The sequence below is a fragment of the Anastrepha obliqua genome, chromosome 3 (assembly GCF_027943255.1).
Source record: "Anastrepha obliqua isolate idAnaObli1 chromosome 3, idAnaObli1_1.0, whole genome shotgun sequence".
In the NCBI taxonomy this organism is placed as follows: Eukaryota; Metazoa; Arthropoda; class Insecta; order Diptera; family Tephritidae; genus Anastrepha; species Anastrepha obliqua.
In genome coordinates, this window is record NC_072894.1 from 85,056,909 (window position 1) to 85,081,967 (window position 25,059).

Below are 25,059 nucleotides of genomic sequence, written 5' to 3' on the forward strand. Positions count from 1 at the left end.
CTGTGAAATTGCTAGGCAAACATGGTCAAGGCTAAATCTACGTCTGTCCAAGAGTATTATAAAATTGAGTAGACTTCAAATCAGGACCTTAGGAGGGGCCCTCACAAGACATTATCTCATCATCATGCAAGGAGATTAGGCCTTTTTACACGCATGACTTCTGTCGTAGCTGCAGAAATGAGGAGGAGTTGGAAACAATTCAACACCTTTTTTGCACATGCCCAGCTCTAGCCAGAAACAGGAACCGATTTTTCTAATGCTACTTCTTAACGAATATAGATAATCTATACACTATATACCCATCAACAACCTTTTACGCTTTTTCAAATTCTCAGGATGGTTCAATATGAAGCGGGAAATGTAGCCCAGCCCCCATTTCGTGGTCTAAGTGGCATCGATGTCTCTATATGCGATGCAGCTGCCAAACCTAACCGAATCTAAATATAAACAAAAAATTAATTTTCGTTCGAAATGGTCACCAATTGCTTTACACAGGCCTAATCGCTTGGCCATTCAGCTATTGCAGCACGCATGGTTTCCATGGATATTGACGTCTCTGCTCGAGCCAAAGATTGCTTGAGATTCTCCAAAGATCTGTGAAATCTTCGGCAATTCACGTTCTCCAATTCTGACCACCAACTGTAGTCCAATGGATTCAGATCTGGACTTCTAGACGGCCAATCTTTTGCGGCTATGTTTTTTAACCACTGCTGGGTGGTTTTTGCCTTATGGGCTGGAGCGGAATCTGGCTCGAAGATCCAATGCTCTCCATTAAAGAGAATATTGCTCAACTGCTTCAACACGCCTTCTACCACATTCTCCTGGTACACTTTTGCCCCAGTCTTAATCCCTTTTTCGCTGAAATGAAGAGATGTAACGCCTTTACAAGACACTCCCCTCCAAACCATTACGGAGGCGGAATGGTGACCACGCTTTATCTATATAAGTGATAAAAGCGAATGGCGAGTTGACGCGGCTACTTTTAGAGAGTTGAAAAATAGGAACTCTCCTAATACATATGTAAGTATTTGTTTGCACAACGAAAATTCTTATGAAACGATGCACTGATAATATTTCTAGTCAATAAAGCAACAAAACAGGTACGTTACTATGTACTTAATACCTAAAAGCAGATTAAAGTTTTCCAAATTAATTAATTTCACTACTAAGCACAAATGATGTGGCATAAATTCTGGGTTTTAACGGATATTTTGGCCTTTCGAGCGCAATTTTATGCGATTGATCGGATTTCAATTAATATGCATGCATGTGTGTTCTAATATTAGAATTTTACCTCAATGCTTTTAGTTAAACAGATGTTGGAAATAAAGTTTTTAGAGTAGTGCATTTGCAAAATACGCACTATCCCGTTGTAAAATACACACTAATGGTGTAGTTCACATGTTGGCCCAACCAAACACATTGGGTAAATCAAATAATTTATTCTCTGTATGTTGATAATATTAATATATTAAAATGCTACAATTAAAAGAATTTTGAAAAACTTACCCTTTTCCACACTCTTCAACTCATGCCGCCAAAACCACAATGGCAAGTTTTAGAAATTTATTTCGATATTACGTACACAGATAGAAATCTATTTTATCGTGTGTTTTCTCAAAAACACTTTGGCCTCAGTACAATAGAAGCAGGACTCTTAAAGTGCTAGGAATCCCCCACCATTCAATTTCTAAACTCATAGCGGTGGTCACCGCTCACTAGGAGATCGGAACGCATGCAGAGAAGCTTGGACTTCTGTAGAACAGCTGTGAGGATTCGACAGAGTAAGAGCCTGTGGAATACTACCTTTGCAAATGTTCGGGCTTGGCGGTTTCTTAGTGTGCCGTTTGGGGATAGCCTGAGGCAGTTCTCCAGCTTTGATTCATTCGATCCTCACTACATCTACAACACTGGATGGTTTTTCTTCTGTAAGTTTTGCAATCTTTCACATGTAGTGGTCTATCCATTCGGCACTCCTAATTCCTTCGTTTTGCTCTTTAGCTTCTAAATTTTTTCGACCCACTTTCATCTTTTGCTATTCTCTGTCAACTGATAAAATAACGGTCATTGCAAAGAAGAAGAACTATTTAGCTGCTAATGTTTCTTTTTGACTTTCTTGTGGATCCATTGATTGGCTGAATTACTCGGGCAGGTTAGTTTCAATGTTTGTCAGGAAATCTGACGCTCATAATCGTTGTTTTATCTTATTAGTTAATTAATAGCTCCAAACTTGTCAAAGAAGATTGATATTGAATTTTCATTATCAACTAAGTATCGAATACTTTGTAGTGTAATATTTATGATTTAGGCTAAGTGATTCTTAGGCACTTAGGTACTCGAAAATAAGTGAAACGAAATTGAAATGAAAAGAAACCCACTGTGGGTATGAAACACCAAATGATAGAAACATGTTTTTTCTAACAGCGGTCGTCCCCCAGAGTGTATTTCTGTATTGAAAAAGCGTCTCAGAAAAATCCATCTGCCTCTCAGAGGTGATATACAACTGTAAGTTCTACCATTTATGGAGAAACGTCCAAGGGCCCAACACAATTTGGAGTTAGAGCCCGGCGTAACAACCAAAAAGGAAGTAAACACAATTACATAAACAGCCTTATTTGAATTGAAGCCAGAGACTTTGCACGCGTATACCTGTAAATAAAATGCATTAAGAGTTCGGCCACTGCAGCGGTGGAAGAAATTACCATATATTGGGAACTTTTTCTAGTTGGAAAATTAAACAAATTCCAATTCTGGTTAATAAACGGTACGCAAAATTTTTTTTTGAACCGCTTCTGTCAGTAACTTTTCTTTGACAATTTTTTTGAAGGGGTTCGTTTGAGCCAACATGGCTTGCCATTTTTAATTTAAGGTAATCAAGTATTTTTTTCGATTGCACATGTGAACATTTAGCTTTACAGAATTACGTAGATTTGCGCTGCTAATTAAAAAGAAAAGCTGGCGTGAAAATTGAATTTTCCGATAATTTGAATTTAAAACTAATTTAAAAACATTATTAAAAAATTACATTAATAATATTGAAAATAATTTATTTGGAGTCCTCTCATATATGTGAATGTATTCTTAAAATAATTTGCTTACAAACAGTGAGAATATGAAAAAAAATACATATCCAAGTACATAGCTTATGACTTAAAAATTTATTTCTAATCATTTACAGCCAAATCACAATGGAACAAATAAAGCCATTTAGTCATCTGAAGATGAAAATGAACTATACTTTGATTTTGGCTCGTCCCTTGTTTTCAAAAAATTTGTCTTAAACTCTTCACCGTGAGAGTTAAGTTTCTGTGGGAGTTACCCTGGTTTTTCAACTGGTTTTAAATATGTTTCGACGAGGTAGTGAAAACGATCTTTCATTCGGCAGCGTATATTTGAAGACTTTTTTTGGCCTATCTTCGGAATTCATATTGCAAATTATTTTATTATTATTATTTTTTACCAACGATTAAATTCCATCTGTACTTCCTAAAAATGTATAGTAAGTCATCACTATAAAAGGCATACAATTTTCATAAACTTAGCTTAGCCTTATCGTCTACGCACGATGTTTTATCAGGAAGAAGTGTTTGAAAGCCGAGGAATAAAAATTGATGATTTATAAATCTATGCATTTTTTAGATTGCGATTGAACGAATCGAAGATATATATGTAGCTTTTTTTTATAGAAACAAACAAGCAACAACAATTAACAACAATTTTGGGTGGTTTTTATGACAGGAATATTAAAATCTCTCTTTATATTAACAGCCAAAAAGGTCGTATGGTTTTCTCGCAGGAGTCTCATAGAGTGGGCTTTTGCCTGTTTTTTTTAAGAACATGGGCGGCCGTAGGACTGTTGAGGTCTCGATGAATACCTGTTGTGCGAACGTACTAAGGCGGGTTGACGATATTTTTGAGAATTTTATTTCGAAGTCGTTGGATTATGTTGATATTATTTTGACTGGCACAGCCCCAAATTTGTGCGCCTTGTGACCACATTGGTTTGATAATTTGTATATAGAGTGGAATACGATAATGAGCCTGGATTTGTCTTAAAAACATTTTAAACTTTCCACCATTGATTGTATTTTTTAAATGTTTTTTATCACGCTCAGTATGATGCAAAATGACATAAAAATCGATTTGTTGAAGTTTCTACAGTGACCAAAAACTTCAAAGTAATCACACCGTTGATGATTCACCAACTTTCATAAAGTGTCAAGATTTTTACATTATTATCAGTTTTCAAACTCGGCAAATTAAAAGTGAGTTGTAACACCACAATGCAAAAACTAAAAAAAAAAAAAAAAAAAAAAAAAAAATTAATTAAAATTTGCAATTTATTTACATCTGTCCATTATATCTCTCCATCACGCTATCGAAAAAGTATTTTTCGTATCTTAGGCACTAAACTCGAGCTTTGTTATTAATTTTCTTTTGTTATAGTTTTAATTTTTAATTTAAGCTTTCTTCTTTATTTTCTAATGTTAAAAAAATTTGGTAACATCTTTGAAAAATATTTCTGGATTAATATTTTCTTAAGCCCTTCTTGATACCCTTTTATAACATAATGAAGGTTTGAAGTTGAAAATTAGGCCGCACTGCCTTTCAAAAATACTTTGTTTTCAATTTAAGTTGAAAGGTGGTTAACATTTCCTTCAATGTTTATATCATTGCATGCATTCAAATGTGTCCTACATTCATATTTCTTCAATATACATATATTAAAATCAAATAAGGGGCTTGAATTAAAGTGTGTATTAACACATTTGTTCGGATACCCACTTTGAAATATTTATTGGAGTTTTTTAAATAAATTTATTGATTGTAATATTAATTATCTATAATCAATAAATTTGAATTACAAGAAGGGGACAGTACTCTATAGAAATAAGGATTGCATTCACAGCATATACAACCAAAGCAGCTTTAAATGAAATAAAAAAATATGAAAATCGGATTAGAGTTTTGGGAAAATTTGCTATCGCTGCATTTGTATGTATATTTCGTATATCTTACTAATATTATGTTTAAAGTGAAAGTTTGTGCATGTGTGTGTGTTTGTGAATTTGGATGCTTGCAGCTCAATCACGTAAAAACGACTAAACGGATTTGCATGAAATTTTGCCCACAAATAGTTTATGAGGTGGGTTGAAAAAAAATAACTTTTCTAAGAGAGTTGCCACCTGTTAAAAATGTATTTAATCAAAATTAATCTATTCAATCATCAAGCATTAAAAAATAGGGTCAAAAGATTAAGAGAGCCTATTATCGAATATGTCTTTGAATAGAGTTACCATTTGGAAAAATACGTTACAGTAAAAATAAGAAAATAAATGAAACAGAACAATATAAGCATTAAAGGAAAGAGATTTGAATATCTTAATTTCGAATATGTCTTTGAATAGGGTTGCCACCTATAAAATTCCATCTTTCCACTCGGAACTCTTTTATCATTCTTGATGACGTGTCAAACCTTATGAACTGAAATGTCAACACTGTTTGCCATTCTCATCTGTCATATATTAGTTATCGCTATGGATATTTCTCATACTTTGTTACAATTTGTACAATTTTTGTATAATTTTGTTATCAGCTATTATTTCGCCATATCGTTTCTGCTTTACTATGTAGAAAAAATAGATATGTTGTGCGTTTGTGTGAATTTCTAAATTTCTTTTCTGTTTTATTACGCGAGTCCATTTTGCATTTTTTAATCGTAAATATCCCTGATAGAGTAAGAAGATAGTAGGAAGGAGGCAAATACATATATTAGAATCTTATTATATACATTTTGTGTCAAAAGAAAAGAACCGGTTTTTTATCGTAACTTTAAGATATATTTCGTTCTGTTTTTTGCTGTGTAATGGTCCCACTTAAGGGCTACGATGCTGGTGCTAACTCAGGTTAGTGTCGTTCGAAACATTCCCGACAACGCAACCAAACAAAAATTAGTGAGAAGTACGCGAAGCATTTTGAGGCGCTATTTTTATGCACGCTTTCGAAATGGTCGAAATTATCTTACGCCGCGGCGGTATACGGTGTACAAAAATGTTGATGACTTTTCCGCGCGCGGCTTGAAGCGAGTGACGACAAAGAAGCGGGATAAAGTGATGGTCCAACTTTTTAAGCGTCCTTCTTTGTGATTACGCCAAGCACGATCAGATCTTGCTAAAAGGGAATAGATGTGAGTATAAGCACCATCGAAGGACGTCTGAAGGAAGCGAACATATCCTACCGTTCCCCATCATCAGAACCACTACACTCAGAAAAACACATTGAAAACAACAAAACAAGAAAACGGCGTCATAGTATGGGACTGGCCTTCCCAGTCCCCAGACGCCAACCCCATTGAAAATGTGTGGGGAACTATGAAGACGCATCTTGCCGGGAGGCCAGTCCATGATTTAAGGCAACTCATGCGTCAAGTTCGCAAGATCTAGTTCTGTTTGTCGACTAGCTACGCAGAAAATTTCCAAGCATGCTGAGAAGATGGTAGGCTATACTCGACAACGATGGAGACTACACAGCTTATTGAGTAATTGCGACTGGAAATTTGTACATACTTTCTTGTAAAAAAATTAAAAATATATCTTTTATAGTTCATGAATAATCGCGGTTCCTTTTTTCTGACACAGACTGTATATATGTATATTCTAAAAATGATTGATTTTTAAGAGAAACATATCGCAAAATTTGGGATTTCTCGGAAGGTGGAAACAATCATTGAATGAGTCGAAAATTCAAAGGTTGGTGAAAAAATTTCGGAACATTTCGTTTTGAATAAAAATAGTGAAATCTAAAAGAATGTACATTTTGAATTTTTTTTTTTTCATTTTAAAACAACATCTAGACGCGTCTTTTGATAGCCCTTATGTAACTAATGTATACCCGTCTTTTAGTTAAGGCACATTTGCTTTGAGAAGTAGATTCTAATGGACCTCTTCGAACTCAATCTAACGAATCTTCTTTACTCTAATAAAACGACGCTTCGCCTAATTGAGCTTCACTGGCTTGGGAATCTTAGGAACAACAATAATTCAGTGATGCGAATCATCCTCTAATCTGGATTACTTGATACTTTGCTGAGGGCAAGCGTTTAACCACCTTCGACTGTGAGTCGCTCCCAGTCCCCAAATAAAAGAATAAAAAAATAAAGGGGTTTTCAATTGGCGCGGGTCGATTTTGGCGCCCTGTGGCAGCCATTTTGTTTTGGTGACATCTGTCAAATTTTTTGTTTATTATTCAGTTGTTTATGCCAAATCATCATGGCAAGTTACACGAACAGCACGTTCAAATGATAAAACTTTATTATCAAAATGAGTGTTCATTAACGCAAACGTTGCGCGCATTGCGCCCATTTTTCGGTAGATGTGGTGGCCCTTCCAATTTCTTATGGCCCATATTGAACCAAATGGACCTAGACGACATGTGGTTCCAGCAGCACACAGCAAACGCCATTTTATTCCATTTTAACATCTACCCGCCCTTATTGAAAAACCCTTTACATACCTACGATATATGCTGCATATGTGCACAAATGGTATATCAAATATATATGTACAAATGTAATAATGCCAACATACGCTGACAATCAAGCTGATAACAAACAGCTGCTGAACTGAAGAAAGCGAAGGAATGGCAAAGTTGGAGCAGCAGGGAATTATTAGCATGTCAAAAATACGCTTACACAAGCTTACCGGCCTTACAGAAATTGAAAGACAATTCAATTGAATTCGAAGACAATGGTAATGAACGGGGAGGTAAAATAGTGAAGATGCAATATGGCTACTCGATATGCGGCAGGGCTTATATACAATCAACATTTAAGGAAAAGGGCAAGTGTGGTATGTCAAAATGCATCGTCTGAGAGTTCGAACGTTTCGACAGTGCTCTTGATTGACGGTGGTGTGCTATTTAAGGCATGAGAATGAGCTGCATGAACGTGTAGATATACACCGAATAAAAATCCAGATGCTTACAAACATTCCTATTCTCAAACATCCGGTGAGGGCTGCTGTCAAAAGAAGAAAAAAGCCTCCTTTGCGTTGAAGTTGTAGTAAAGAAGGACTTGGATTAATTTTGCTGTGTTTCATTAGCGCCAGGTAGCACGAGGTAGAAACGACAGGCTCACATTGCTGAACTCAGTCAAAATCGCTTAAGTGTTTAAAGCATCAATTAAAATTTTTATTTATTAAGCGGTAAATCTGCAAAAGGTATGTATTTGAGTACGATTACTTGGTGATCATAAATGTCGCTTCCTTTATGTGGTTGGACTACCAGCGAGAACTCACAAATGCGGGAATGCGAATGCAGTGAAGCAAATTTTTACCTTTTTTTTTTGGAAAACTGCAGTGCAGCTCCCTTAGTTTGCGGACACAGACGTGCTAAGACTTTTTCTTCGTTTGGTCCATATAATTACTTGTTTATATATCTTGCAGTCGGTTGCAAAAGACATTACAATTACCTTGGCTCTCCTCAAGTTTTAATTTTGTAATTCGCAAAACTTACTTGTTGTTGTTTCGGTTGCAAAAGACATTACAATTACCTTGGCTCTCCTCAAGTTTTAATTTTGTAATTCGCAAAACTTACTTGTTGTTGTTTCGTATCAACTCTGCGTTGATACAATCATGCGCTCGTACTTGAGCGTCATACGTTCATTGTCTTTGCTGCCAATCAATTATTGGTTTTCCCCTTTTCCTTTGTGTTCGAATATTGTATTCTCTCTCAGTAACAACGAACGTGTTCATTTTGCAAGCTGCTAACAAAACTTGGAATTTTGCTAATAAATAAAGTTTCCATTTCAAAGTCGTTATTGAATTAGTCGACAAAATCCACATGTTGGAGGAAGATGCAAAATCAAACGTATACAAATGTCTTTGGCAAGTTTTTCACATTGGCATTAAAAATATGACAGAAACTTTGCTCTAAGCTTTGCCGAATATTTCGATCGACAGTGATCATCATATGAGCGGTCAGTTTTTGTGATCAGCGAGGATATACCTTTCGACGAGATCGAGTGGATGCGTGACACTCTAGGAAAAAACACGCCACCACTAATGCCGCGGAACGGAGTTGGCAAACCATGCAGCGGTGGCAAAGCCAATGGAACACTGAATCGAGTGTCAAATGGATGGCATAGCTCATTCCTACAATAGATAAATGGGTTCATAGGAACTTCGGGAAAGTGGGCAATTTCATGACTCAGTTCCTCTCGGGCCACGGATATTTCTGAAAATACCTATACCGCATGGGTAAGGTAAGGAATCCCAGGTGCATGTGCTGCCAAGCTCCGAGCGATGACGCCGAACTCACGTTCTTCAATTGCGACATCGCCCCGATCAATGTGATCAGTAAGATGCTTGATAAGGATAACTGGAATGCGGTTAAAATATATGTGGAAGACGTATTACGAAGAAAAAAGATCTCGACGCAGTACAACAAAGTGAAGCCTCACAGACGGAGACATAAGCAAACGAGCTTATACCATGAAGCTGGCTACAATCATGGTGGACCCAGACGTGCGTAATATAATTTGGTATAATTATTGTACAGTAAAAATTCAATCCATAAGTACAAAATATATTAACATTCAAATTTAAATTAGGGGGAAAAAATTACTTTCGCATCAATGCACTTAATAACAAGCGTGCACGTTTATTATGGTCCGGCCTAGAAATGCTATGCCAGTTATATCAGGCCCATCTGTCGGGTTCCATTCAAATTACAATTAACGGCTTTTGTTGGTTTCTTCTTTGTAAAAGTCTGTTATTAGTCTTTCTCTTTTGCTTACGCGAGTTGTTGATACAAGGTGATGCAAAATTAATCACCCTGACGGAAAATTTATAATTTTTGCAAAGTGGCAGTCATATTTGCCACTTGTGAACCAGACAAAGGTAGTATACTCGTGCAAATAGACAAGCAATGGATCGTGTAAAGGTCTAGTAAAGTCTTTCATCACTAAAAATTTTTTCTAGCGCGATGGCACACAATCGAGACCCAAAACTTTCACAAAAATTAACCATACTCTCAAATCGTTCATAATAAAGTTATATTATTTGCTCTATCCTGTAACTTATCATTGAATTTTGACATTAGTAACTAAATAATAAGCAACAGAATTGACAGCGCCAATTGTCAGCACCAAAAAACATGGTTGTCACTGCCTGTCAACATCAACCCGTCCCCCTTAGGAAACCCTATATAAAATTTTTGATTCAACTGATTTTCATCTTTCTCATCTTTTCATTCCAGTAATGCCACATAGAAAAGTGTATTCAAGATTTTGGATTCATTATACCAAGTGAAAACATAGAAACAAAATGACTTCAGAAACATATTTGGATTTGACATTTGAGCGTAGTGCAAAGAGCGGCAAACGCCCAATTAGACCGAAGTTGCTGAAATTAACTGATGTCACCATGCCGCATCGCAGCAGAAAAAAGACCAAAGTTAAGGTGAGTTAAAATAGAAAATTTAGGAATTTTTATTTGCACTGAGCTGTTTATTGCTTTACCACTCATTTTTAAAGTAATTTTGAGCATCTCCATAATGGTTAAATATTGTAAAACTCGTCCAAAACTGATACATGGATTTCTTCTGATTTCATTTAGATCAGACTTTTTATAAGTTAAGTCTAAATTTCCTTTTGTTTGATTGAGCTAACGAGTTATAAATAAAAATTTTATATGTGCGCAGGTATATAAAGATAGGTCCGGACCTAATATAGTACCTCCGTACTTATTTTATTTATATATATTAGATATAAGGATGTGATTTGCTGCACTCATTTTAATTCTCATATAATTTTCGCACTGAAACCTATTCTCCTAATCATATAACAACCGCTGCGTTCAAAAAAATTATTATATGTAGATGTCGGAGAACGCATTTGCTATAATAAATCAATACGCCCACAGACAGTTTGTTTTGGATTGCCGATTCTATATGCGCCATGCCTCCCATTAGAAAGTTGGTTTTTTCGCACTAAGTGGGATAATTGTCTAATAAGCCCTTTGTTGCTGTTACACTGTTTTCTGTGTTTTTGTAAAGTGTCATTATAAGTAGACTTCGATCAATCCAAAACATTGTTTTTGTTACTTACTTTGCTCGGAAGCTAGGAGAAGACAGCACTGTTTGTAAGTCAGCAGTCTACGGAACTGAAAGGGATCTTTTGGTGGTATGTATAAGAAAAAATTAGCATAACCGAGACCCACCCAATTTCAGACTAACTGAATTTAGGCTTATTATGAAAACGGGCGTTCAAGTCAAAATGCATATCGCACACTTCGTGATTTTTTCGGTCAATTTAATCGTCCAAATGTGCGTACAATCGGAAAAATTGTGCAAAAGTTTAAGCAAACCGGATCTGTAGGAGATGTGAAAACACCAGTGCATGCTCGTACAGCTCGTACTGCAGAAAATATTGCTGTTGTTCGCGATAGTGTGGTTGAAGAGCCGTCCACCTCAACTCGTCGTCGTGCCCAACAATTGCACCTCTCACGCTCGTCGTTGATGAACATTATGCATAAAGACTTGCATTTACACGCTTACAAGGTGCAATTGACTCAAGAACTAAAGCCTCTTGACCATTTCAACCGTCGTCAATGGTCAGAATGGTGGCAGGAAATGGCAACAGTGAATGACCAATTTTCGAAGAAAATCATCTTCAGTGATGAGACAGATTTTCACCTCAGTGGATTCGTCAATAAGCAGAATTGCCGCATTTGGGCGAACGATAATCCAAGAGTGATTACTGAAAAACCAATGCACCCACAAAGAGTAACTGTTTGGTGCGGTGCATGGGTCGGCGACATCATTGGGCCGTATTTTTTCCAAAATGAGGTCGGTCAGGCAGTTACTGTGAATAGTGCTCGCTATCGTGAGATGATAACGAACTTTTTATGGCCCGAATTGGAAGATATGGATGTGGACAATATATGGTTTCAACAGGACGGTGCCACTTGTCACACAGCTAACGAAACAATGGCTCTTTTGCGGGAAACATTTGATGGCCGAATAATCTCACGTCGCGGCGATGTCAATTCGCCGCCAAGATCATGTGATTTGAGACCGTTGGACTTCTTTCTTTGGGGTTATTTGAAAGAAAAGGTGTACGTCGATAAGCCAGCAACAATTCAAGAGCTAAAGGATGAGATAATTCGGCACATTAACGGCATATAACCTCAATTATGCCTCAGCGCCATCGAAAATTTGGACCATCGGATGGAGGTGTGCCGCTGAGGCCGCGGCGGCCATCTGGCCAATGTTTTGTTTTATACGTAATTGAGCCATACTAGTATTTTTACAATAAAGAGAAATGATAATAATTTCTTAAAAAAATTGTATTTTATTCAAAATGAACACCGGCCCTTAAAACCTAATCACCCTTTATTTCGTGTAAAACAATTATCCTGTTTTCTCTGTATCTGAAGTCATATTTCATAAAACGCAAAAGTTTATTCCAATGATCATTTTCCCCATTGAGAATCTCAATCAGTTGTGAATCATTTAAGGTAAATTTTCCGAAAAAGACTTATTTGAATTCTCTTAACATTATTAGGCAGTGTGCCAGGAAATGTGCTATGTTTTCAAGCTCGCCTAAATTACACATTGAGCGAGTTTTATTCCTGTGTCAAATCTGTATGTACATATTCACCTTTGCCTGGTTGTGGTTTGTTAAAACCAATTTTTCATATTTTATAAACTTGTGTGTGCAAAAAAAGTTCAAATAAAACCCCAAGTGTGGCCCATGGAAGCTAGTCCGGGTCTACACTCCTTAAATACTAGTTCTATAACTTTTTTTTTATGGATTTTAGGAGATGTGCTGATTACTTTGTGTACTCAAGCTCTTTATGTAAGTTCCAGAGGGTATCGAGTATGGCGTTAAAGTATTATATGGCTTTTCTTTCTGGAATATATTTTTGCTGTAACAGTTTGTCAATACTTGTACATCGGAGCTGGAAAAATGATTCGACCAAGTGGAGTTCCATAGTATCATTATTATAGCTACAACTTGGGTCCCTAGGTTCAAACTTTTTCCCATATTTTTAGCATTAATAAGTAACATTGAATTGAATGTTTCCCTTATTTGAAAGTAACTAAGCGAATCAAATAAATAAAACTGGCGGTGGGACTTCTTTATATAGTATAACAAGGCATATATTCTTGATAGCCATTTGTTCAAATTAAATATCACATGTTAATAAAAATCAGCTGCTTAAATTATCGGTCGGTATGTCTTAAACTTAGCAGAGCAGATTTATGTACCTTTACCTTTCCTATTAGAAAAACTGTTTCTAAGAGACTTTTTTTTTAATATCATATTGTATTTCATGCTCCCCTGCAAACAAATGTGTGCATGTATGTATGTGCATATATATATATATAATAAAATAAATATATATATAGGGTGTCCAGTAGCAGAATAGGTTTGAAATTTAAAGTTTCTTTCTAACCGCTGAGCGTAGAATGAACGGAGAGGGTGACGCGCTAGCTTCGTGCGGCTTATTCAGTCAGATTTTTGTAATAGCGGCGGCCCCTTGGTAGGCAATGGCAAATCTGCGAGTGCATTTCTGACTTGAAAAAACTGCTCATAAAAACCATTTGCCTTTCGAAGTCGGCTTAAACTGTAGATTTCTCCATTTGCGTTTCAACATCAAGATGCACAACACAATTAAGAAAGATCATATATTTCAGCCCGTCAAAATTCAAATCGTGCAAGCGCTTAAGCTTATTGATTACAATTTACGTAAACATTTCTGCTAGAGGGATTTCGTAGGGTAAACAGTATCTTTTGGAGTTTTTGGACTGTTGGAGCACATTTTCATTTAAAAGGAAGTGTAAGTATGCAAAATTGCCGTTATTGGCTACCTAAATTATAGCTGCCTTAGAAATAAAGTCTATGAAGTAAATCCAGCGACTATCTCAGCTCTAAGAGGCAATATCGTTCGTGGGGTGAATTACATCCCGACATCACTTCTGAAGGAGTAGGAGGCCAGATTCTAAGATTGAAAAAAATTAAAAAAAAATTAAATCCGCACTTGTCTTTTTTGTAATAGTTAGTGAAATAAACTTTTATCATTAGTTGCTTTTTAATTTAACTTTCAATTCCTAATCCTGCCGTCAGACACCCTGTAAGTATATCGGGGAAAAGCACTACTCTTCGTACTGTGGTTGCTTGGATTCATTACAAATTAATTAACACACAAACGTTGGGACTAGTTAGTTCAGTAAGTGAAAGAGATATTTCACAGCATAATTAAAAGCATGAGCTCTGTTCTAAGAATTGCACAAAAAAAGAGAAGAAGTAATAAAGGTTGAGAGTCTTAAAAGTTTCACATTACTAGCTGCAACACAGCGTTAATACGTTTGCAGCATGTTAACAAAAAAACTAAAAAAAGGTTTATTTTTATATTTCTATTTAGGTTATTAATTTTAATTAAAATTTCCAGAAGTTTGCTATAAATTGAAAACCTTTGGAATTTAACTGGGAAAACAGTCAAGCCGTTTAAAATTTGCTTTGCAGAAATAAGGTGAGCCGGTACGCGTCACCTGGCAGTGTGAGCTCGAGCACTCACGCGTCTTCACTATAAACGACGTAACTATTTGCTCATTCAAAGGTGCAGTAGCTCCAAAATAGCCCAAATAAATCGAACGAATTGTCGGTGAAACCTTGTAAAAAGTAAAAAATGCGTAAAAATTTGTTTACAAATAACTCATCGAAAAACTAATTGCATATAGAGAATCGAGAAGTTAACTTTGGGCAACTTTGGAAAACTTAACTCATAATCAACGCAGTCGTAAATATCCCATACCACGGTGCCAAAAATGTAGTGAAAATATTCTTGTATGAAAATAATTCATTCTCAACGAACTGTGGGAAGTTTTACCTTTTTTCAGTTGGACTTTAACAAAAGATTTATTTATAAAATAAGCAAGAATTGTAGGGTGGAAGTTCTAAACTCGAGTTTGGACAGAAATATCCTCTACTACCAAGCAACAAACGCTAATTCCAAATTAAAATGTGAAATTTTAAAGGAAAAAATTCCAAAATATTGCTTACACCTGCCAAACATCGGCTCACGGTGAGCATAGCATAAGCTAAAAAATCTCTAAAAAATTGATATATACCTCGAAAAATATCTTCCTGTTATTAAAAATTTCAATACTGGCATAATGACCGAAGAGACACCAAAGACGATAATGGCAGAAGTTGAGAATTTAAATATAGAATTTTCACGGATTAGATCATTTTCAAGGAATTTTTCATTTAAAATGCGAGCCAATGATTCTTACGAGTGATTTCACAGAAGAGCAGGAATGCAACATAGCTCAGCGCTTCGAGAAGGCTTTTATAACTCGTTTATTTAAAAAGAATATAAGCAAGAAATTATCGCTGGATTTACACTGCTCTCTGCTATGGAATGTGTGTGTGGTGACCTGGCTTGGGTAAGGTGGCTAACTTTGATCTACTCCCCAAAATGTTCTTGTAGGTTTATGTGTAAATCTTCGAACCATGCTAATGGATCTCCGAATACTATTTTAAAACTTGTACTTTTGAGTGTCGCGGACCATCGGATTACAACTCTTACTGCCCGGTACTTGAGGCAAAGACCCCATGAGCATGAGACACTAGGGCACTCATACATACAAACACAAATTGCTTAGCTTCCTTCCGAGTGGCATATATCGCTTTGCTCCGATACTGCTACCTAAGAGTAATTGTGCCCACAATTATGAAAGTGGTCTAAGTCAAAATTTCAAAATAACTAGTTTATCACTCATTTCACATCCACATTTTCTTAAACTATATGTATTTAATTTCCAAGATATCGTCAAAAATGAACCTTTCGATAGTGGATGTAATTTCAACGTTATACAGAGTTCATTTAGTGTTAATTATGAAAGTGGTCTAAGTAAAAAATTTAAAGAAATTACATATAAGCATAACTTGAAAATAAAGCGGGTCACTCTTCGATGTATGTATGGGATGAAACTACAGCATCAAGGTGAATAGAAAATAGCATCATGCATTTAAGCGCATATGAAGGAAATTATAATTGCTCAAAAACACGTAATAGCTTGCAGTGACGCGCCAAAGGCCAAAATCGTAACATTAAAATATCATTGATTTGAATTAAAATTGCTTAGGCATCAAATAATAATAATAACGAGACCACAAATTTTTGCCTTCGAAGACGCTGAATTGGAGGCATTGCTCAATGAGGATCCGTGTCAAACGCAAGAAGAGGTTGCTTAAGTATTAGGGGGTTACCCGCCAATCCATTTCCAAGCGATTGCATGCTTTGGGAATGATTTAGAAACCGGGGACTAGGGTTCCTTAGTTAAAACCAAGGGATGTTGAACGGCCTTTTTTTGCCAGTGAAAACTGCTCCAGTGGCAAAAAAGGAAGGATTTTCTTCATCGCATCTTGACGGGTGATGAAAAATGGATTCATTCCAGCAATCCAAAGAAAAGAAAATCATGGGGTTTGCCCGGTTATGCTTCTACGTCGTTGCCTCGGCCGAATATTCACACTGCAAAGGTTATGCTTATTTGGTGGGACCAAGTTGGTGTTATTTAATATGAAGTGTTAAGACCAAGCGAAAGCATCACTGAGCATCGGTAGCGACTTCAGTTAAGGGGGTATTCTAGTCTAGAGGCCCGAATTTCGAGCATTTTTTGACGATGAATAAAAAAAAAGCTATTGATATTTTTACGATACATTTTTTTATCATTTATTTATTCATATATTAGGAGCACACAAAATAAATTTGAAAAAAAAAAATGAATTTTCATGGAGTTATGCGTCCTTGAAGTGGAAGGGGGGGAAAAAGGCAGTGTCCCCGTCGCCACGATTTCTACCCTTGTGGTCATCTGAAAAAAAAAATACAAATTCTTAATTAATATGAATGTCATTATCGTATGAACCAGAAAAAACGGAAAAAAAATGTTTCCATAAAATGGCGGCTAGTCAAAAAATTGAGGTCGATTTTTCTCTTATTTTTAAGCTTTCTCGAATGGTTTACACATATTAAAAAATTGAAATTTCCAGTTTTTCGAGCTTCATACGATAGAGATATATTTAAGGAATATTCATGACAAATTTCAAGCAAATCGGTTGATTAGAACTTGAGATATCGTGCCGACCGATCGAAAAGTAGTAGTTTCGAGAAAAACACGTTTGAAATTCGCCGTCCGTTCAAACCAGTCTAGCTGTCGCGTCACTAAAATAGATGTAACTTCGAAAATAATTCGAATTTTGAAAAATCCTTTTAGGGAGATATTTTTGAATAGTTAAACTATCAAATTTTGAAAAAAAAATTTTTTTCGATTTTTTCAAATTTCTAGACTAGAATACCCCCTTAATGCGATTGAGCCCAGCACTGCACGAGAAGCGGCCGCAATACGCGGAGAGACATGAAAAATTGATTCTATAGCATGACAACGCTCGGCCTCACATTGCCAAACCCGTTAAAACCTATCTGGGAAATCCTACCCCACCCGCCGTATTCTCTATCCAATTATCACCTGTTCTGATCGATGGCACATGGTCTATGAAGACATAAAAAATAGCTTGATCCGTGAATAGCCTCAAAAGATGAACAGTTTTACCGCGACGGTATACAAGATCTACCAGAAAGATGGGGAAAAGTAGTAGCCAGCGATGGGCAATACTGTCAATGATTCTCTTGTAAACATTTTTTCTGAATAAAGTTGTATTTTAATCAAAAAAACAACGAGAACTTAGTTGCGCACCTAATACATATTCTATAAAACGAACGTCACTGCCGGATTTTATTACGAGGAAGTCACTAGAAGGATCAATAGCAAAAAGAGTAAAAAATTCCACGAGCTGATTTCTATACTGAAAAATCATTGGATGCATTTCTTGAAAAATGAACCTTATAAAATGTTCTACAAAACTTCTTTAGATTATTCTAAATTCCACATTTCGGATCCCTAAACGAGGAAAACCAAAAATATACCAAAATATTAAATTACTTCCATTATACACCAGCCCTAGACCAAAACATAAAGATATAATATTATGTGTTTACTAACATATATCCCACCATTTACATTTTAAGAATCTTAAGAACAGGAAAAATGATAAGAATGGGTTAACTTTTAAAATTAAATTAATTAATGTTCACGAATTACTTCTTCATTGCTGATTAATTTGGTTAAATGGTATGCGGCTCAAAACTTAACCCTTACGAGATACTCGATTTTGAAGATTATTAAAAAAAATTCCCTTTTGTTTTTGTTTGGACGTCCATACAAATCCACTATTGAATTGGTGTTCATAACAGAGTCATACATAACATAGTTACGCATACAACGTTCATTCAGCTTGCTGGAATATCATTCACGCTTCAATTAGAATTTTTAATTAAAGCTAGTTTCGCCCGTTCTCCAGCTTTCCTTCGAGCAGCAGCAGAGCGTAGGGAGGGCTACAGGCGATTGCTTTCGTAGTCTCGTTTTATTGTTTCATTTTCAGCGTGAATTTACGTTTATTTGTTATGTACGCATATGTATATACATACATGTATATGAGGTATATTCGTGTATAAGCATGTATATTAGGACGTCAAAAATTTGTATTTATTATCAAGAAAATTTCTGGAAAACGAACGAACATACTCATGTGCTCGCGCTATAGTGTGGGAAAGAGATTTTTTTACTGGCGTATGCAATATGCAAAGAAAAAGTCGCGCGGAAGCGATCAACGTTGATCTCGTTACTAAGTTTTCGAGCAGGGTTCAGCAACAGCACGGATATTTCGTGATAAGATAACTGGGATCACATTTTAATGTATCTTCTTGTGTACAATCTTAAGTTTGTATTCCTAAATATTTCTGAAGAATGCCTGAACAATCCCATTCGCCACTGCGATTGGAGAAATCCTAAATCACTTTGCGGAGGTATGGTCCAAAATTTATATACTGATGGCTCCAAGATGGAAACTAGGACTGGTGCATGGAATACCTCACACTATTTAATGATGACGGCATTTCCATATGTAGAATCTATTTGCGCAACTCAAGGAAGTGGAAATTTGAAATTTGATCACACGACGGTTTCGTAATTGATGTGCGCGGTGCACGCCTCCATCACTGGCCTCACACATATTTATGGTATTCGTTGTTCGTATTAAGAATATTACTCTTATCGCTTACTTGGTAATTGAGTATTATAGAAATTCCTCTTCTTCAACTTTATTTAGCACTTCGTTCGGTTAAGTTGCAACAAATAATGAGATTTATAACCAATTTGCATAAAGACTTAAAGCTTTATTATGTATGTATATACAAGTAATATATATTCTATATTGTGTTAATGCCCTCTCAACTTATTCTCAGGTCCAACACTCATTCCACCTTTTTGGTCGTCGTCCCTAGTGCCTGGCGTTGTCTAAAGCCATGTTTGTCATTCTGCTGTTGGGGATTCTACGCACATGGTCTCTCCATCTTCTTATTCCTATTGTCGACCAACGGACTATGTTATCATTTCGGCAAATCTCTCGGACTTAATACTGTTTAAAGTTTTTAGTATTGACGTTCTTCTATCAAGCCGAAAAAATTCTGCGATAAATCTTAATGCGCTCATTTCCACAGCCGTTTTCATTTGCAATAGTTTTGATGTTTTGCCTTATCTCCAGTACTGTTACGCACAAACTTTAATAATTATGAAAGAGGATGTCTCTAGGATCAACTTTGCTATAGGAGAACAGCAAAACTAGTCCATAGGGACTGCATTTTTTACGGAGGGTTTAAGCTTGAAAGAGCGAATAGTTTATCTAAAATATTAAGTTTTATCGACTTCATATAATAATTTCTATCCTCAATCTTCTATAATGGAATTTAAAGAGGAAATTTTTTGAAGTACATTATAATGCTATACTTCCCACATAAATGGATATTTTTGACCTTTTCTCAAAACGGGTTTAGTAAGTAATTCATTAAAAAAAGGAAATTAGGGGTTAAAGTGTTGCACAGGAATTTTAAGCAGCCAATTATACTTAGTACCACGGAAGGGGACAAACTCGAACGGGTTTAGATGAGTGCGCAAGAAGGCTTTGTCCAAGCTAAACATATAACACATGTGTTAGAGATGCATAGTTAACAACTTGCAACTTACAACTACCAGCATTAGGGAGGATCACTTTGTATGGAAACTGTATTTCAAAGATTGTTATCAAAATAAACTCGAAGTAATTTTTTACCCTTTCTGAACACAGTTGACGTATCGCAGGGAAAACAAAAGAATAAATCGCTTGTGAACTTGTTAGGGGTAGTCAGAGGGCCTAAAAAATGGTAATTTTCAATCATTTTCTTTTGCTAGTCAATTGCTTAATTTTACAAAAGTAAAAACATAGCATTAATATATCATGTTTCGATTTGACTTTGGAAAAATATCAACAAAAAAATTAATATTTTTAAAAGTTATCACTGTTTTTGTGGAGCCTGTTTCTCCAGAAGTCCCTTGTGGTGATCATCAAAAGATCTTGGAGATTCATATAAAATCAATCGGACAAGAGAAATTAGTTTTATTGATAGATAATCTTAAGCCTGATAGAAGCTTTTTTTAAGTAACAATATGGCGGCCTCAGGAAGTATTTTCCAGATTTTCGAGAAAAAAACCGACAAATAATTGTTAAAAAAACGAAATTTTGAAAAAAAAACAATCCTTCGATCAGGCACGAGTTTCTTATGTTTTTCAAAAGCAGTTTAAATTTTATTTTTGAAAAAAAAAACGCATTTAAAGTTTTGCTATCGATTTATGTGGAGTTATACGAATTATTCCCATTCCAATACCTAGAAATTGTAAATATATATAGTAGGGTATATATAGGGCGTATTTAGGTGTACTTATATGGTATATTCATCAAAATGGACATTCATAACAATAAAATTCGAGAAGTCGGTTGCGTGCAGCTGCTGCTAGCTACTTGCTCTCGAACGCTCCGGAGCGCTCTAGCGCCCTCTATTAATCGGTAAATAGCTCGAAAAGTCTTTGTCGGATTCACTTTAAAAAAATGCAATAAACAAAAAAATCCAATTTTGTGACAATTCTGACTACCCTAACCCCATAAAAACTTTTTAGGCTATGGGCTGAAAACTAAGTGTACCGGGCGTCCTTTCAAGACCTCTGTGACCACAAAACCTCCTACGCACAGAGAAAAACCCTTCACATTATAAATTTATGATTTTTTAGCACATTCTGGCACCTCTTTTGTTATTTTATGCAATTTATGCCAAAAAAAAACTTAAAAGAGATATTAGATTCCAAATGCAATATATTCTGTGCAAACTGCAGCACATAGGCATATGTAGGCTAACTTTCTTAATAAACTTGAAATTCGATTATGAAAGCAAATTTGTTTTCTAATATTGTATCTGAAGCATATCTGTGTGTACGACTACGTGTGCTAAGTGGGATATTCAGAAAGTTGGTATAAGTTTACTTCTGCATATTGCACGAAATAAAAATGTTTGAAAGGAAAGAAATATTTATTAGACGGATAAATGAAATAATCTATAAAAGGCTGAATGAACAATTTGTCACATTTTTATTGAAGGTGAAATAAAGTATTGGAGGATGGTTCCATGTGTAGAAGTCCACGCAAGTGGGGAAAGTTACTGATCGCCATTCACTTGGGAGTGGCCAGGACGATTCTTCTACATATGGTTCAAGCAGCTCACAACGTCCGGGATTAGCCCACGTATCCTCTGATTAGCTTCCGAACACCCGTTCGGGAGTGAGCTAAAGTGAGAAGGCGAAGCATCCCAGCATAGCTGGTTGTGCGCTGGGTTTGGGACCCGCCACTTAAAAATCCCCCCCAATGAAAACAGCAACAAAGCCTCGGATGAGAACTTCCAACACTGATGACGACCCCTGCAAACGAAATAAGGAATACGATTTGAGGGCATGCGCCTGGAATGTCCGGTCCCTTAATGGGGAAGGTGCCTCTGCCCGGCTGGTTGATGTCCTCGTGAGAGTAAAGGCTGACATCACTGCCATCCAAGAGATGCGATGGACGGGGAAAGGTAAGAAAAACATAGGACCTTGCGACGTCTACTACAGCTGCCATGTAAAGGAGCGCAAATTCGATGTCGGATTTGTTGTGGGAGAGAGACTTCGTCGCCAAGTACTGTCGTTCACTCCGGTGGACGAGCGTCTCGCAACAATCCGCATCAAAGCGCGATTTTTTAACATCTCGCTAATTTGCGCCCACGCCCCGACGGAAGAGAAGGACGATGCGACCAAGGATTCTTTCTATGAGCGCTTGGAACGTTCCTATGAGCGCTGCCCCCGCCACGACATAAAAATCGTGCTTGGCGACTTCAACGCCAGGGTGGGCAAGGAGGGAATTTTTGGTCCCACAGTCGGAAAATTCAGCCTGCACAACGAAACATCCGGTAACGGACAGAGGCTGATCGACTTCGCCGGGGCCCGAAACATGGTAGTCTGTAGCACCAGATTCCAGCATAAGAAGATTCACCAAGCTACCTGGCTGTCTCCAGATCGAAAAACGCGAAACCAGATCGATCATGTTGTGATAGATGGAAGACACGCTTCTAGTGTATTAGATGTACGTACGATCCGAAGACCCAACATCGACTCGGATCATTACCTTGTTGCAGCCAAACTGCGCACACGCCTCTGTGCAGCAAAAAACGTACATCTACCTACGCAAAGAATGTTCGACATCGAAAAGCTGCAATCACAACAGACAGCCAGAAGATTCGCCACTCGACTCTCACTCCTGCTCTCGGAGAGCACTGCCCAACACACCGGCATGCGCGAGCAATGGAGAAACATTTCTCGTTCCCTACGTACCGCCGCCGAAGAAGAAATCGGATTCCGGCGAGCCCGAAAAAACAATTGGTACGACGAGGAATGTCATGCTGCCGCCGAAAGAAAAGATGCCGCCTATAGAGCCACGCTGCGATCGGGCGCAACGCGAGCCATGTGGGATCGCTACAGAGAGCTAAAAAAGGAAGAGAGACGTATTATCCGACAGAAGAAACGAGAGGCCGAAATACGTGAGTGCGAGGAGCTTGAGATGCTGGCCAATAGGAACAACGCCCGAAAATTTTACCAAAAAGTTCGGCGGCTTATAGAAGGTTTTAAGACCGGGGCGTTGTCCTGTAAGAACAAAGACGGCGATCTGGTGACTGACGTACAGAGCAATCTTAAATTATGGAGGGAACACTTCTCGAACCTGTTAAACGGTGACAGCTGCGCATGTCATAGAGAATGTGAAGATCCCGATACCCCAATCGTTGACGACGGAATTGTCGTTCCGTTACCCGACCATGACGAGGTGAGAATAGCAATATCACGGCTAAAGAACAACAAAGCCGCGGGCGCCGACGGACTGCCGGCTGAGCTATTCAAACATGGCGGCGAGGAACTGGTAAGGTGCATGCATCAGCTCCTATGCAGAATATGGTCGGATGAAAGCATGCCTGCCGATTGGAATTTAAGTGTGCTCTGCCCAATCCATAAGAAGGGCGATCCTGCAATTTGTGCCAATTACCGCGGAATTAGTCTTCTAAATATCGCCTATAAGGTTCTAGCGAGCGTATTGTGTGAAAGGCTGAAGCCCACCGTCAACCAACTGATTGGACCTTATCAGTGTGGCTTCAGACCTGGAAAGTCTACCATCGACCAACTATTCACAATACGCCAAATCTTGGAAAAGACCCATGAAAGGAGAATCGACACACACCATCTTTTCGTCGACTTCAAAGCTGCATTCGACAGTACGGAAAGGAGTTACCTGTATGCCGCTATGTCTGAATTTGGTATCCCCGCAAAACTAATACGGCTATGTAAGATGACGTTGCTCAACACCAGCAGCGCCGTCAGAATTGGGAAGGACCTCTCCGAGCCGTTTGATACCAAACGAGGTTTCAGACAGGGTGACTCGCTGTCGTGTGACTTCTTTAACCTGATGTTGGAGAGCATCGTACGAGCCGCAGAACTTAATCGCTCAGGCACAATTTTTTATAAGAGCGTACAATTGCTGGCGTATGCCGATGATATTGACATCATCGGCCTTAACAACCGCGCTGTTAGTTCTGCCTTCTCCAAACTGGATAAAGAGGCAAAGCGAATGGGTTTAGTGGTGAACGAGGACAAAACGAAGTACCTCCCGTCTTCAAACAAACAGTCGGCGCACTCGCGTATCGGCACCCACGTCACTGTTGACAGTTATAATTTTGAGGTTGTAAAAGACTTCGTGTATTTAGGAACCAGCATTAACACCGATAACAATGTCAGCCTTGAAATCCAACGTAGAATCTCTCTTGCCAACAAGTGCTACTTCGGACTAAGTAGGCAACTGAGCAGTAAAGTCCTCTCTCGACGAACAAAATTAACACTCTACAAGACTCTCATCATGCCCGTCCTAACGTATGGCGCAGAAGCTTGGACGATGACAACATCCGATGAAGCGACGCTTGGAGTGTTCGAGAGAAAGATTCTGCGTAAGATTTTTGGACCTTGGCGAATATCGCAGACGATGGAACGATGAGTTTTACGACGCCATAGGCATAGCGCAGCGAATAAAGATCCAGCGGCTTCGTTGGCTGGGTCATGTCGTCCGAATGGACACAAACGCTCCGGCTTTGAAAGTATTCGATGCGGTACCAGCTGGTGGTAGCAGAGGAAGAGGAAGGCCTCCTCTGCGTTGGAAAGATCAGGTGGAGAAGGACTTGGCTTCACTTGGTGTGTCCAATTGGCGCCGGTTAGCACGAGAAAGAAACGACTGGCGCGCTTTGTTAATCTTGTTGTTGTCATATTTTAGCAGAGCCACTTATTTATGTTAGTTAATGGAGAACGTAGGTGCGAACCTCCGTGAAACACCAAAATGAAGACAATTTTTTTCTAATAGCGGTCACCCCTCGGCAGGCAATGGCAAACCTCCAAGTGTATCTATACTATGAAAAAGCTCCTCATAAAAAATATCTGCTGTTCGGAATCGGAATCGGAATCTGCATTTGTATGTCCACAAATGGAGGGACGCACACCAAAAATAGGAGA

General features: G+C 37.6%; 1 protein-coding gene across 1 annotated transcript in view; it reads left to right on the forward strand.

Annotated features, from left to right (window-relative positions):
* The first annotated feature begins 10,322 nt into the window (after window positions 1-10,322).
* Window positions 10,323-25,059, forward strand: part of LOC129242102 (uncharacterized) — a 53,036-nt gene continuing 38,299 nt past the window's right edge. The window contains exon 1 of the mRNA XM_054878659.1: window positions 10,323-10,457. Coding sequence (XP_054734634.1) covers window positions 10,323-10,457 — 135 coding nt within the window. The remainder of the gene's footprint in view (window positions 10,458-25,059) is intronic.